The 12694-nt window shown below is 41.1% G+C and overlaps 1 protein-coding gene across 1 annotated transcript in view; it reads right to left on the bottom strand.

The window, feature by feature from the left end:
- The window catches only part of prdm16 (PR domain containing 16), a 177089-nt gene extending 166869 nt beyond the window's left edge, over nt 1-10220 (bottom strand). Inside the window, 2 exon segments of the mRNA XM_085393453.1 lie at nt 9933-10022; nt 10025-10220. Coding sequence (XP_085249579.1) covers nt 9933-10022; nt 10025-10073 — 139 coding nt within the window. The 5' untranslated portion in view covers nt 10074-10220.
- Nucleotides 10221-12694: the final 2474 nt, after the last annotated feature.

Below are 12694 nucleotides of genomic sequence, written 5' to 3'. Positions count from 1 at the left end.
AACAAAAAACAAAACAAAAATGGCATCACATTGTTTGTAAACGCTATCATATTCCAACTCAGCTAACATCACTTTCAAGATGTGAATTAATATCCTTAACCAAAACAACACTTTGTCTCAAAAGAGGCAAGTCAGCTTGCTCTCTCGCTTCTTCTCATGGCAGCTAAGTAGAGGCAGTGGATAAGGAGCCAAAACGGCCACCCTACCTCTGACATTATCTGGGAATCTTAAGAGTTTTGCCCTCTTGTAGAGCGACGGAAAGTGAAGGTCACTGACATTACTTTTACCTATTACCTTTGGAGAAGGGCTTCACAAGGGGGTGAATAGTAGCCATTGAAGCTATGAGGTTTTGTGCTCCCTGTTTGAGAGCAGCCTGACAGCCTTAGCTGAATAGGGGCCAGGGGTCAGACAGGTCATGTGATAAGGCATTTCAGACCTGCATGTAGGGCCCCAGACTGAAGAGGCCTGAAAAATCTCAAGACCCCCCCCCCCTCTCTTCACTGTGTCTCTTCTCCTCCTTCCTTTCCCCTTTCCTCTCTGTCCCCTCTCTCTCGCTCCCTTGCTCTCTCTGGACACAAAATGCCATTTGTTGTCCGTCAGTCAGTAGCGCAGAGCCCGGGTCGGGCCCGACGCTGAAAGCTCCATTCACACACCCTCTCACCCAGGGATGTTTTTGCAATTCAATATTTTCACACGCAGGCAGCTTCATCGTTACTTTGGAACCGTACACTTGGCAGGATGAGGCTGGGGGCCTCTGGGACAGAGGGGCTGAGAGGTGGAGGAGAGGGGTCAGCACAGAGGAATCCTAGTGTCAGGAGGGGACGGGCCTACGCCAGCTAATGGGCCATCTTGAAATGTTTTAGTCAAGACCCCTCCAACACCTACGCACACACACAAACAAGTGTGCACTCACTCGCGAACGATAGCGCACACATTCCACCCTACTCATCGCTTCACAACCAATCTGACTCCAGGTTAACAAGGACGGCTCTTATTTCCTTCATCAAAATCTCTGCGCTAATATAGTCACACTATCCCACCAGGAAAAGATTTTTTTTTCACTCACACCACACTGCATCTTTCTAGCCCACATCTCAAATACACAGGGCAGACCAAGCCATAACCAAAATACAATGGTTATATGTGTTTTTGGGAAAAGCGCACAACCACACTCAGAAAGCCCACCATGAGGGGTTTCATTTCATGTTTCAAGGCTCGCGCAAGAAACAGAAAATGGATCAAAAAACACAGAGAAGTCGAGAACAAACGTAGGTGCCTCGTGTAAAGATGCCTGCTTTTCACCAAACTATTCTGTGAGATTTATTCCAATTTCACAACTGTAACACCAAAGGATTTGTTTAACATACAGAGTGGCTGAAGTAAATTGGGGTAGGGGGGGACTGCACTAATATATTTATCCCACGCACCACACTCTACTTAATGAAATTAAACCACACCAATCGTGGCCCTTTGTCTCTGGGGAATTCAGTAATCAACATGCCACCAGTTTTCATTTTGTATGAAAATAAATGGCAGCTGGTGATATGGGCCTAATTGAGTTGCATCAGGGAGGAGCTGGGTGAGAAAAGAAACTTGCAGCAGCGATGTAGTGGAGCCAATTTTCATGGACAGGAGTGCTCGGGAGATGTGGTCAAATAAGCAGAGGTATTCATCTGGGAACTGCTACCCAGCTTCCACTCTCTCCTCCTCTCCCTCCTCTTTGTTCTATCCATCATACTCACAGAGAAAGTTAGGAAAGTATGAAACAAATAGAGAATTGGTGAGCCCTATGCGCCAGAGCCTGGCAGGGTCACTGGATAATGACAGCTCAATTACTGTGAATCTCCATGTACAACCCCCCCTCTCATAATACAATCCACACCCGCCCCACCCAGCATGACAAATTTGTCAAACGCACCAAAACGATGGGCCTGACAGTGTAATCGCTAACCGTCCCAACCGACATGAAAGAGGTCTTTATCTGGCCAAATCAAAGAACCTGATCTCTGAGAGAAAAAGGGTGGGGGGGCTGACCAGAGAGGAGAAATGTCCCGCTCGGCCCCCGCGAGACATGGAGATGTCTCTAATCCCCTTTAATGAGACACTGCTTGCCCATCTTTGTGGTAATGACGAACCACAGTGAGAAAGACAGCGAGGAGGAGGAGGGAGGGAGGGAGCGGGAGAGATAGAAGTAGAGATGGAGCCAAGGCTTTGAACTGGCGGTCTTATGAAAGGGGAAGCAAGCAGTGGGAGTTTAGAGCCACACTGCCTCTACACATCACTGTTTGTTTCCAAAGACAGGCAAACAGCCCAGGGGACAGAGCAGTTTGTCTGCTTATCATACCAGAACAGGATGAGCCATCATCAGCTGTGCTGGACTGGGACTTGAAATAGACAGCATGTGTTTGTGTGAGTATGTGTGAGTATGGAGGGACGAGCTACGATTCAGACAGAGAGAAGAAGAATACTGGAAAATGAAGTGTCACATTTCTTTGTGATCACTAAACGCATTTAAATGCTCATTTTTATGCTTGTTTTGCATCACCTTGTCATTACATTGTACTGATGGCTGATGGTAGGTCACACCAATAGCTCATTTCAAGATCCTGAATATTAGTAGCAGTATTAGTTTTCATGCATTTGCAGTGCATAGGTACACTCTATATCTATACATGGCAAATGAATCACACAATATACCAAAATATTGCTTTAAAATATGTTCTAGTACACTGCATTTGTATATACAGAAAAGGTACAGTGACTGTTTCTTTTTTGGAAATTTACCATTACAACTTCGGAATCCTTAATTTGGATCACAAAAAGGAGCCAATCATATGTTGTCTCATTACGATTAAAGATCTGGCAATATTGAAATAATATAGCACACATTGGAAACAGCTCTGCAGAGAGTATGGAGTAAATTAAAGTGAAAGCAACATAAAGGTCAGTTCATGAATGGATAAAAGGAAAGGAAATGTAGAATTGGACAGAAGTGAGTGGGAATGAGGGAGAAAGTGCGAGGGTTAATACCAAACAAATCAGGATTAGACCCAGATAAAACTAGTCACAATTTTGAGCAATCCCTGGGATATCACAGTGCAAGGGGGAATCATGAGGGCTGTTAGCGCGCACTAATTAGGGAGTCGACACATTTGCCCCCTTGTTTTGCAAACAACACACACTGTTTAGCAGTGGGTAGTACACAATCACACAAGACACTCATAGAGCTAATCATTTAGCGTTAATCAGAATCCTCTGAAGTAAAGATGGGATATTTCCAATGGGATGATTCCAGCAGTCGTGATGTATTTTTAGTCCTGAGAAGCTGGAATGGAAAACTCTAGACATGACCCACCAGTGGCTGGACATAATTTGATAAGCAACCACGGGTCAAGATATAATGCTCTTTACTTCAGGCCTTTTGTATTTTTTAACCTCATTTTCGCTAACACATATGACTCGGTTTTGTTTGTTTTTTTTACCAAGATCCCTGCCCGCATCTGCAGGCTGAAAACAAAAAGCATAAGAAGAGACAAAAAAACAGGGGGCTGAAAAGAACAGGAAAAAGAAAAACATCAGCAATATATCTGAAACCCTCTCAGTCATGTCAGATTCCCCACTACAAAGCAATTTGGAGACTGTTGTTTTTCTAAACATGGCAGATGAGGTCACAGCGCAAGTGGAGAAACAGACATTTTTGCCAGCTGAATATGGTGAGGTAACTGTATCAATAAAATGAATGGGATTTGGAGCCATGTGCAAGAGCTTAATACAATGGTATTTGTATGCCAACTCAAAATTTGACTTAGTCAGCAATGAAGCGGAAAAAGATGCACAGAGCTAAAATTTGTGTGAGTGTGTATAAGTGTGCGTGTGTGTGGGTCTCAGTGTGAGAGTGCCTGCGTGTGTCCAGGTGCCCACCCATCGCTGTGCCAGACTTGGCCAAGGTCAAAGCTCCAAACAGTGACAGGACCTCCAATAACTGTACAAAATGGTGCACACACTGATTCCCACACACTTGCACGCATTTAGTCAGCCAACAGTGCCGGCTCCTGCTGTTTGGATGACATTTACACTCAACCTTTCTAGTTTGTGATTGATTGGGGTTAAAGCATACCAATGCACAAAAAATCTGTCACCACTGAGGTGTATGTGTGTGTAAGTGTGACCAGGCGGGATCCATTTGCATTATACCGTATGCATGGCTTCAGTGCGTGCTTGTGTATGTGTCACTGGAAAGCAGGGAACTAAGGCAAGTCAAATGTTTCAAAGCAAGCCTTCAGTGAAACCCAGTCAACAGCGAGGAGTCGCTGGGACTTCACTATTCTCCTAAAACTATACAAATAATTCTGCTAAAATGAAGCAGAACCCATTTATTCTCATTCTGAGAACCCAAACCAAATCAATGTCTTTGTTTCTGTCTCTTTTGTGCAGATTGAAATAATGCACTAGATAAGAAGGTATTTATTGGTCATATATAAAATTAAGCCAACACAACCTTTTCATTTGAAGTGATATCAAGATAGCTCAAAGGTAATGCAATAGGGAGTGTTGTAGTACGTGCTGGGGATCACTTGGTCAAATGATGGATGTGACATTGAAATGTTAGAATAGAAGTAAATTTAAAAAAAAACAATGACAAAAGGGGCGAACAAGTAATTTCATCCTCATAATTGCTGAAAGACAGAAGGAGGCTTAATGTAATTTATTTGATTCACGTGTTATTATCCACTTTATTACTTTTTTTTTTTTACATTTTATTGCAGTTGCCCTTGACCAGATTAGAGTCTCTGTTTTCCAATGAACACTTGGCCAAAACAGCAGCAGCAAATTCACAAGACTAACTGACTGAATAACAAGAAAAGAATTTCTCCTGAGACACTGTTTCACTCTATGTTCAGGAGGGAAAAGGAGGAACCAAAAACAGTCCAAGGAAAAAAAAAACCCATAAAATACTGTATATAATAACTGATATATTTAAAGTTCGATAAATTGTTCTATTAAAAGCATTACAGCTGCAGTAAATCATAGCTTAAATCATCAGTTAATCATTTGTTTACTTATCACCTGTGTGTATTCCTGGCACAGGTGCGGGAGATCATATAAGTTTTCTTTCTAAGCTCAATGCAGACTTGCGGGAACGGTTACATAAAAACTATTTGCACCATAGGAATCAAATGGTGACCATATGTTACTCCATGAGACTCAGGACTAGACACTGAATGGACCATAACCATGACCTTGTCCTAACTTTGACTAGAGCAACTTCCTCTGCAACAAATTAATATGTTACAAACATGCAAAAATCACAGATGAGTCACAGATAAATCTTTGTTGGCTTTTTAACTGTCAGTTGTAAAGCTACTCCTTTCAAAGAACATCATACAGTGTTTTCTGGTTGTACAGTTACATGTCAATACAAAAGCATTTTACTAAATGCATATGGACAAAAATGATTATAAAAGGAAATAAACATGGAAAACCAGTCAGAACAACCCTCCTCACGACATGCACAAATCTGCACTCTGCACATGTACACACTCAAAATGAGGAAATGACATCCAAATCCAAAACTTCTATAATCAAGTACTTATGTAGGAAATGTGGCCTCGCCAAGTGTGGACTGATGCAATTAGTCAGGCTACACAATTTTTCAATCATTCAGAAATTGACACAAATGGTCCTAAAATCAGTCCAAATGCTCAGATCAAAATCCCCGAAACCATATAAAATAAAATAAATTCAAAACTATATTGAAAACTTCACTTTAGAAATCACTGCAAAGCATGTCATCCTCATAACAAGGTGGTGAACAATATGTCTGTAAAAGAAAGAAAAAGAGCCTGTAGTATGCAGAAGTAGCAAAGTCTGCACATTTCGACGACAGCCAAACGGTGATGCCTGAATCGGTGCTGCAAAGATCATTCACATCATCACACATGAATGCAAATGGGCTCTATGGAACCACAAGAATCTCAAGTTTCCCTCCCTGTTTTAGTTATGCAAGGTCTGCAGCAATAAAGCAAAGATCTCACAGGTATTTTTATTTCACAATTTATCCAGCGTTACTGACATTCAGCATAAACAAATGTCTCTGTGGGTACTGTAAATGCACTGAAAGGAAATTGTCAGAATTCGGAACAGATAAAAATCTGTAATTCTTCTCAAACCATCAAAATAAGAGTTATTAACAATATTTGTTTGGGTGCATGTTGTCTGCACTAACTGACTGGTGCACTTCAAAATAAAAGCAACTAAAACTGAGATTTACAGTTTCATAAAAGTAACCCCCCCCCCCCCAAAAAAAAAAAAAGAAAGAAAGAAAGAAAAATCTTACTACGGTGGATTTCCTCTGCATTTGATGATCCTATCATTTTTTCATGTCCAGGCTCTAATCTGTGAACATGAAGGAGTGCTATCTGACACATATTACCGCTGCATAGCAGTAACATACTGGGTCCCTGAACGTTTAGCCAGAAGTTCAACATAGCTACCATTGTTGGTTTTAAAGTGTTATGGGTTGGGTTTTATTACTTCTGTCAAAACATCAGAAGCTGTTGAGCCAGGACAAGTTCATGACTGGGAGTCCATCTAATAAGAGGCCTTTAACACGAAGATCAATAGGATATCTTGCGATTAGTACATCATAGAAAGAGACAAAGACAGGCCGTGAGAGAGGAAAGCTGTCTGAAATTGTGCGAATCTTTCCAAACACAAAATCACAAAAGCAAGACTGTACAAAAAAAATATATATTTTCTGATTGTGCAGAAGATTAAAATCGGTGTTGAAAATCGATAATCTGCGTGAATTCACTGACTTTCATTTCACCATATGTGATAAAGTACACGGTTCTTTTTTAATTACCTTTTTTAGCGCAGGGGAGGAAGAGAACAGCGCGTGCGTGCTTATGTATTGCTCCCACCTGTGTACTGAAAAAAACATACCTGAAAATAAATGTACGCCCACTCAACCGGAAGTCTTAATTGATCCAAAAAAAAAAACAACCACACACAATTTAACGCTACATGTGGACCCCTAAGAATACCACAATAAAACCGCCGCAAGGTGTTAAACATTTCAAACACAATCAGCCTTCTGTAGCGCGCACGGACACACACAAACACACACATACTCAAGCATAACTTCATCGTGAGTAACGCCAAAAGTAATTATATTGTCACTTTGCGTCTTTATTCTCAGCTAGATTGGCTGTATTGATTTTTTTTTAGTTTTTTAAGATAACAAGAGGCCAAGTCGCATATCAAATCCGTTCCGTTCGATAAAATGAGATGTGGCGTAAGGCTCGAGTGTCTCCATGGAGTCATTCACTGGTTAAGAAAAAAGTTCAATTAAATTAAATGAAAAATAAAGCTTAGAATAGACTGTTTAATATTTTTAATAAAAAACAAATAAATACAATAGACGTTGATCTCAAATTAAAAGTTGCACATTTTCAGCAAAATAATAAAAAAAATCAAAAAATCAGAGGAACAGAAAGTAAAACCATTTTTTCCTTAAAAAAAAAAAAAAAAAAAAACACTCATTAACACTTTAATGTTGACGCAAAAGTATTATGTCAACACACCAGAACTAATGCATAGCTAGTTAGTGCATAGTTAGAGATCAATGCCACTTTGCATTAAAGCGCTCACATAGTCGTGTTAGGTGAAAAGTTTCTAATATCGTGGTCTTTAATGTGCAGCCGGTGTCCGCGAGAACAATAACATAATAATATAAAAAATATTAATAACAATAATAAAACGATAAAGCAGCTGCTGCATAATAGCCGTGGCCTACTGTACTCAGCTACAAAAGAGAATGTTTTACCCGAGCGTCAAAAAAGGGGGGAACGCACTCCCCCCGCGTCGCATTCAAAAGTTGTGGGCCTGCACGATTTGAATGTTAAGGAAGAACATGATATTTTTCATGCCTTCTGTCTGCTCTGTTTTTCCAACCACTGCAACACAACAGATTGGAGGCCTGTGAGCTGCAGAGGCTCCCAGTGCTCCGATCTGAGTGCTACAAAGCCAGGTATTTGTGTTCATTAGCACCCGGATCAACAGACTATCAAGGCTGTTTAGAGATCAAGACCATGTGCAATTACTGGCAATAGGCTGGTCCTCCACACGTTTAAGTATTTTCACAAAGCAGCCTAGTTTACGTTTTTTCCTTTAACCCATTTTCTTTGAAAAAAAAAACATTATGTATGTGTATTTCTTGCTTTGTTGTAAACTTGTACGGGAACTTTGTCCTCTCGTGTATGGCAACCGTGTGAAAGTGACACGATAACAACAAGAACACGACTGAAAAGTGGAGAGGGGGGAAATGTTAGTGTTTTTATTCTCGTTGTTTTTCCTTTGAAAGAAAGAGCGCTGAAACCCCCTCCCTGAAAATGAATTAAACAGCGCTAAAATAGAACAGATTTATTTGGGACGTGTCAAGTAAAGCTCTTTATTTAAAATAAATAAATAAATAAATACATAAACATTTCATGTCTGTTTCAAATGCTTGGCACGGAGTATTTGGTCTGAAATGACTTTGTTGAATAGCCTTAATTGCGTCTAATGCGAGGTCGAGGTTCACGCTGAATTAAAAGGGAGGGAGGCAAAGTTACAAAGTTTTCTGAAAGGGCCTGGAAACACGCAAATAAAGCAGGTCCAACATACGACAGCATATTCCTAAAATAAAATAACCCCCCCCCCCCCCCCCCCCCCCCCCCCCCCCCACATTATAATAAAACAACATACAAGCTAGAATGCAAGCTTTCACAAAACCACAGCTCAAGTCACTATGGTTTGGAAGAAAACAAACACCAAGGCAGAAACAAAATAAAATGACAACAGGCCCGCAATAGAAATCGCGATGTTGTGAAGCATTTGTCTTTCAAATGAATTGTGGATAAATAAAGCCGAGTGATCCACGCAGGGCTGTGGAAGCCAAAGTGCATTCATGCAAGAATAAAATCGGCGGTTTAAGTAAATGTAATTCATAAATCAACCCACCAACAACAAACAAATGTCAAACGATAAACATGGTCCATTTCCAACAACAAAGTGCTCATGTTCACACTCACACTAAAAAAAAAAGAACCGAATACATGAATTTTCCGTGTGACGCGTCCAGCAGCCCACAAAAGTCGTCGTATGGGCGCTCTCAAGACACATTATTGATTGGCATTCCCTCGAGGAGGAAACAGCCTGCTGCTGCAGTCCAGTGGCCTTGGGTTTTGGGACGAAACAAATTAGCGGGAGAGCAATATCTGCTGAGATTTGAGCAGGATCGAATTAAAGAAGAAGAAGAAAAGTCCTCATTAAAATATTGCTCTTTCCTTTCTAAAATCGCATCTCTGCGTCTCAGTTTGCAGGCAAATGAAAGAGTGCGCCCAGGCTCGCCGTGAGCTCTGCAGCGAGCAGCAGAGCAGTGCCACAGCGCCCACTATTTTAAAAGCAGGGAATATTATTTCACAAGACTTGAAACGGCTCTATGAAAAAAAAAGTTACTATCCATTTCGACAACTTTCTCGGTAGCTTCAGGAGAGGAATCTGCGCCTTCGCGGAAGCCCGCGACAACCGATAAAGAGCAAAAATACGAGATGAGGCTCAATTCTGGGAGACAGTGTTTATCTATTTCTTTTATCGGAGTGTAATCAGCTAAAGCACCAGCGGCGTTTCTCATCACACATGAAAACTTTTCTTTTTCTTTTTTGTTGACACTGGAACCAGCGAAGCCAAGACCGCAACACGCAGGGAAACGAGACTGAGCGGCCGAAACGGGACATATTTACAGCGGAAAAGTTATTTTTGAACAAAGAGTAGTCATATCCTCTCTTAAGGATATGGCAAATGACAAGGACACAGTGGACATCTACGGAGCCGGGAGTTTGGAGCCGGTGGGTTAACTCGATAAGAATGGGGGAAAAAATAAGACCTACTTTTGGCCAGTTTTCTCGCCCTCGCCTTGGATCTCATCTTGTCGGCTTGTAGATTCCTCTCGTCGTCCTCCGTGAGCCCAGAAGCAGCAACAACACTATCTTCATCTCACCAGCATTGTCAGTTGTGATACCTTCGCACATGCGCACAGGCCATTCAATCTGACACCCTCGCCGGGGCCAAAAAACTTTCCAATGTATTCATCATCATCACTTTTTTTTTTGTCCTATCGTCTCCCCTTTAGATCACTTATCTCTTCCCCTCCTCCTCTTCCTCCTCCTCCTCCTGCTCTCTCTTCACCATCTCACCTTCCCACCCTCCCTCCCCCTTCCCATCCCCTTACCCCCCCCCCCCCCCCCCCTTCTCACCCCTCCACCCGCCCCATTCAGCTCCTGCCAGCACCCTCTTGGATTTTTACCCCCTTTAACAGCGACTGCTTGGTTTTCTCCAGCACAGCGGTGAGCGCAGTGAGGTATGGTGGTGAGGTCAAGGTCGTATTGTAATACTGGAATTACATTTTTAAATATAATTTTATCATTATTACAGTATTTATAATTAACATAATATATTATTTTGTTGTTTTTGTTCCTGTTTATTTAAAAAAAATTGTGCTATAAAAATACTTTCCTTTCTTAATTTAAAGACTTACAGAAACTTTGTGTTTAGGCTGTTGCCGCTACTGATACCTCAGTATGTGTTGCTGGAGCTGCAGAGGTTATTTTTAACTTCATTAATTCACACGCACACGTAAACAGGTCCAAGGCTCGAGCTCGATTGTGGTTGCAACTTTACAAGCTTACAAGCTATGATTGTGTGTGTGTGTGTGTGTGTGTGTGTGTGTGTGTGTGTGTGTGTGTGTGTGTGTGTGTGTGTGTGTGTAAAAACCATGTTGCCCTCAGGACAAGCAGCGGCCAGCAGCTGTTTGACGCATGCACGGCGCCTCCACCAGTAGGGTCCTACCGGAGAGACGTCCATGCTTTCTTTCTTTTTTTCTTTTTCTTTCTTTCTTTTGTTTCCTTCTGTGTTCACATTTGTAACAGCCGTGTTGCTTATTTCTTGGATAACTTTCTCTGTTCACAGTTAGCAGCAACCGTGCGCACACTGCTTCGGCAGATCACCTGAAAGCAGGTAGCCAGATTGCAGGCTTTTTTTTTTTGCAGCTGTGACTTTTGCCTTGCACCTGTTTGTTTGTTTGTTTGCTCCAGACAGAGGAAGACCGTCTTTACGTTACGTGCATACAGGAGTTCGATGTAAGGACTCAAAGGTAAAATTTAGATCTCTGTTCTCGACAAAAGAATCTGCTCAAACACAGCTACATAACCATTCAGCACAACATTTTCTTAACTTGTTAATGTACAATTCAGAAAACAAACTGAATTTACACGAGATATTTTGTTAGACGGTGTAGTTTTATTACAACAGTTTTAACATCTGTATTATTATTATTGTTGTTATTATTATTATCATTATTATTATTATTATTACATTGAATCATACGCACAAAATATTTTTGCTGATGTCCAAACATTTCATGAAAAAAAAACGAAAGACGCAGTAAAAGTTGTAAACATCTATTCCGATTTAACTTTTTTTTTTAAATAATCTTCTGACTTTTTAAAGCAACAAGATCCGGTTTGGCTGCCAGGCCGCTCGATATATTCATGTGGTGCCTGCATGGGCCTTTAGCCTACATGTCATATGGGAATGGTTTCCGTCTAGTTTAGCTGAATAAAGGCGGCTCTATGTTGGAGCCTATTAAAGATCGGTGACGATGGAGCAACTGCAGTCTGCTGGGAGAGCGGCAGGGATCTATTCCTGGATATATTTTTTATGGGCTATGCTACTTACAAATCCATACACATTATTATTATTATTATTATTATTATTATTATTATTATTATTATTATTATTATTATTATTATTATTATTATTATTATTATTATTATTATTTCTTGATTACACTGCTATACAAGCACTGCGAATAATTCGACGATGTGTGACAGTTCTTTGGTCTCCTTGCATCCTGACTTCTTACAGTGCGCGGTGATCTGAAAAAAAGCATCGAGCTCATGTCCCCAAACAGTCTATACTGGGAGAGAAATTGCCGTGGGATGTTTTCCCACGGGTTGAAGTGAAACGAATGACGTGATCATTAATCAATAACAATCAGCAGTAATTAGCTTACATTAAGTGCATATTAGGGAGTTTGTCTCGCATCATGAGGCGAGGGGGTTTGCGTTGTTGGCTTGACAGAATGCAGAAATGAAGAATGAGAAGTACGGCGTGTGAGGGCCACCTGGTTACCTGTAACCTGTTAATATATTTTCTTTAGGATACTATGAAAAAAATCTTCAGGTAAAACACGAGGGGTTTATTTAAAAGCGAGAGAGAGAGAGAAGCTCACGGCCTTGCATGCGACGCAAAACAGGGACCGACAGATAGAAGAAACGGGTCGATAAGCACATAATAAATTATGTGAATAACAATCGTGTACAAAGGTTTTGTTTATTCCTTTTGGTATCCAACAGAACCGCGGAAGCGTGACGACAAGCCATCGATAATCCATCGTTTTAATCGACCGGCTTTGTCGATACCTCCTCCTTCATCCAATTTCAGTCAGAGGAAAACTACAAAAAAGGGACATTCAGCAGAACTTTCTCCACTTTGTCGGAATAATTTCCACCAGTCTCCCGAAAAAGTTCAGACCTCTCAATATTTCCTGCACATCGGGTTGGACAAATGCTTTCACATGGTGCAACACCTT

This window comes from Rhamphochromis longiceps, linkage group LG20 (genome assembly GCF_057381845.1).
Source record: "Rhamphochromis longiceps isolate RC_006_pf linkage group LG20, R_longiceps_female_GT1.1, whole genome shotgun sequence".
In the NCBI taxonomy this organism is placed as follows: Eukaryota; Metazoa; Chordata; class Actinopteri; order Cichliformes; family Cichlidae; genus Rhamphochromis; species Rhamphochromis longiceps.
This window is presented reverse-complemented; position numbering and strand designations above follow the sequence as displayed.